Source organism: Myotis davidii, unplaced genomic scaffold, assembly GCF_000327345.1.
Source record: "Myotis davidii unplaced genomic scaffold, ASM32734v1 scaffold591, whole genome shotgun sequence".
Classification (NCBI taxonomy): domain Eukaryota; kingdom Metazoa; phylum Chordata; class Mammalia; order Chiroptera; family Vespertilionidae; genus Myotis; species Myotis davidii.
The window spans coordinates 913,572-917,270 of NW_006284340.1; the positions used below are offsets into that span (position 1 = coordinate 913,572).

A 3,699-nucleotide genomic window follows, 5' to 3' on the forward strand; every position below is an offset into this window, starting at 1 on the left:
ATTCAGCTGCCCTTCCCTGGAAGCCAGCTGGCGCGAGAACGTCTCAACCCACCTCGGAGCACTTATTTCCTCATTCTTAAAAAAAGTATTTATTGTGAGCCAACTACATACGAGGCATTGTTCTGTATGCTGCTTTCAAGAAGCTTACACTTCAGCCCTGGCCCGGCCACCTCGCATTTTCTTTTCACCCCACTGCACTGGCCCTGCCCCATCACCCTATGACACTGCTCCCATGGTCACCTCCGTGTTGCCAGACCAGCCTTCCTTCCCCACCCTCATGGTATCTTCCCTCTCAGCAGCATCCACACGATGGCTGTGATGAGCATGCTCCTCTTTTCACGTCTTTGTCCCTGTGCTCTCGGGCTTTCTTCTGACCGCCTTGCCACTCCTTAACCTCTACATGGCTCCTTCACCAGGGCCACTGGTCTCCATGGCTACACTGAGGAAGGCTGAGCTGGCCATTGCTCTGTCTGCCCTGCTCCACCTTCTCATGGACTTGCCCAGGTGAAAACACAGTCTCCCAACCATCCCCACCACCACCCCATGTAGGCGGCTGCTGTTAGACTACATATCCTTCAACGAGCAAACATTTAACTTGGAGAAAGGCGTCAGAGCTATTCACATAGTGCCAGTGGTGGTGAAGCTAGTTTTTCAGGGAGGACTGTAGGCATTCTCGAGTTAGGCCGTATGACACATGGAGTGACAGGAAGAATGTGCAAGACAGTCTCTGGCCTCAAGTTGTCTTCCTGAGAGTCCTCAACAAGACGTAGGTGTATACAAATATAGTGCTTCTGAATATACAGAAATCCCAGCCATCAGAGCTGCATGGGACTCAAATGATCATCCACTTCCTCCAATTCGTTTTCAAAGCCACGATGAGGTGACTTAATCGAGGTCACACCACTGAATGGTCCTGGGAATTAGAACTGTAGCCAGTGCTCTTGCCATGGCAGCTCAATGGGTGGTTGAGACAAGAAGTTAAGGGCTGTGGGAACTGGAATAAAAGGCCCTACGCCATTGTGGTTAAAAGCATGGATTCTAGAACAAGACTGCCAGGGTTCAAATCATGAATCAATGACAAATCACAGCAACAATGCAGCAAGTCCTGGAGTGACCAGGGAAAGTCACTGAACTCCTCTGTGCCTCACTGTTTAAATGTGCACCATCGTTATACTACCTCACAGAAATGGTGAGGATTAACATCTATATATATAAAAGCCAAGCGACCAGAACGACAGAATGATTGGAACGACCGAAATGACCAGAATGACTCACCGTTATGATGTGCACTGTGGCAGCCAACCAATCCAATCGGGGCCCCGACTGGCACCTCCCAACCTCCAGTGGCTGCTTCCCCAGGCCAGCTCCACCTCCGATTGGCCACCCCACATCCCGATCGGCCCCTCGACCCTGATGGGGGCGGGGCCAGCAGGCCAACCGCCTGTAGCCCCTCCCCCTGGCCAGCCCAGCCTGATCATACCCCATCAGGGCAGGCTGGGCTGGATCCCACCCATGCATGAATTCATGCCCCGGGCCTCTAGTGAGTTAATAATATAGGTAAGGTGCTTAGAATGCTGTTGGCACTTAGAGCTGGTAAGGTTTTTAGACTAACGGCTCTGGGAAATGAACAACAGGAGAGAAGGTTTGTTGAGATCTGTGTGGGTGCCCAGTGACTCTCTGAATCCCAGGATTCGGGCATGCATCCGGGCTCAGTGAATGAATGAATGAACTAACACATAGCACAGACTAATACCCACACGGAAAGACCACCAGAGGCCAGCTCGTCAACTCCTGTCTACTGGAACCATGTAGGTAGGTTCCAGCATGACCACCATGATCAAAAAGCACCTGTTGCTAGTTTCTTTGCCCTTGATGGCATCTCACGGCTCAACCATCTAAGGCAGGAGGCGATAAACACATACAGACCACAGGACACGCAAACACGCAGAATAAACACTGGCACCCAAAGGACAAAACAAAGCCCTGAGGTGTGGGATAAACCTGGGGAGACTGAGAATTAAAGGAAATATTATCTTCCCAGTAGGAGGCATTCCTCCCTGGGAATAAAAGCCCAAGTTCTCAATGGGCACAAATTAGGTGAAAGGCGGCCAAAGACAGAACATAGGTCCTTTTGCTCTGTACAAAAAGATCAGAGGTAAAGTTACAGGCGCGGATCTTGGTCAATCTTTTCCATCCACTGAAGACTGGCCCCAAAATGTAATCATTCAACTAGGATGACATCAAAAAGGGCAGGGTCAGCCGCAGCTCCAGAGGAAAGACGGGATAGATGACTCTCATTTTGGTGGCTTCTCCGAGGTTTACAGAGCTTCCCTTTTCAGGGAAGTCAGTGTGAAACAGACCCCCGTCCTTTCTCCATGGCTCTTAGTAAGCTAGGTGTGTTTTGGGGAGCAAGCTTGACTCACCCCATCTGAGAGGCGTTGACCTACAGCTGGTTAGTGACATGGCGGCTGCCCGCAGGGGCCTCTTTAGAGACACAGGCATTTGTCTGGCTGGGCCCTTTTCTGAGGGAACCCCCCACCAGATCCCAGGCAGGGCCTTGCCCACTGCCGTTCCTCACTGGCTGCCCAGCAGGGCCGCTCCCCGGACCGCCCCCCGCACCCCCAGAGTACTCACTCCCACTCCTTGCGCCGGGCCTGCGGGGTGCTCTGCATCTTGTGCGCCTCGTGGGCCTTGATGATGTCGCGCTGCTCGATGAGGCCCCCGCGCCTCCGCTTCATCACCTCCGGGCTCACGGGGAGGAAGGGGCTGGAGCCGCCCTCCCAGCCTGTGCCCTCGCCCTCCTGCACCGGGAAGAAGTTGTCGAAGCCGGAGGCGGCGGTGTGCGGGGAGGCCGGCAGTATGCCCACTTCCTCCGAGGCGTCGGCCTCGAGCAGGGCGCACTGCTGGGGTCGCCATGCCTCCTCCTCGGGCAGAGCCAGCACGTGGCGGTGGCGGCCCGCGGGCCCTGGCTCAGGGCTCCCGCCTGCAGCTGGGTAGGGGGTGGGCTCGGGCAGCCTGCGGCCTGGACTCAGTCCACGCATCTCGGGCACCATCACAGAACATTGCTCTGCGGATGTCCTCCAGAACAAGACCCAGACACGTTCACAGGAAGCGATCAACGATGGCTGAACCCAGGAGCGCCCAGTGCACCAGCCGGGCTGGCTGCCAGAGGCCGGGTACCAAGAGCTCAACACAATCGACTTGACTTCTGCCCCGTAAACGTCAGTCTAGCGCAGAAGACAGGGGTTAAAGGAATTATCAGATGCAGCAGACACACGTCTCGGGTGCTGCTCTCCGAGTGGAGAATGAGCACCAAAGGCTTCCCTCGCAGCCCCGCCGGCGAGGGCCAGCTGAGGCGCCCCTCCCGCTGGTGGGGAGACTTTGTCCCCATGCCCTGGCTCCTCTGGGGAGCCCCATACCCTGCTGCCCTCACTCTCTCTCTCTCCGTGCCAGGCCCTGGGCACACCCAGATAAGCTGGATTGAGCCCACGCCCTCTCTCGGGAGAAGCAGGGAGAACTATCTGACCACACAACATGACAGGCTATGACTGGGGTGGGCCTGTGCCTACCTGAGCTCATAGGGACACCTCAGCCCATCAGGGTGGTCGGGAGGGCTTGGTGGAGGAGAGGACCCCTGGGCTGGGTTTCAACAGAACTTACTGGGTGAGGGACAGGAGAGGATCACAGGCGAAAGGAAGA

At 55.6% G+C, this 3,699-nt stretch overlaps 1 protein-coding gene across 1 annotated transcript in view; it reads right to left on the reverse strand.

The window, feature by feature from the left end:
* CACNA1E (calcium voltage-gated channel subunit alpha1 E) overlaps positions 1–3,699 on the reverse strand; it is a 435,061-nt gene that overhangs the window by 341,365 nt on the left and 89,997 nt on the right. The window contains exon 2 of the mRNA XM_006754527.2: positions 2,635–3,067. Within this exon, the coding sequence (XP_006754590.1) occupies positions 2,635–3,053 (419 nt within the window). The 5' untranslated portion in view covers positions 3,054–3,067. The remainder of the gene's footprint in view (positions 1–2,634; positions 3,068–3,699) is intronic.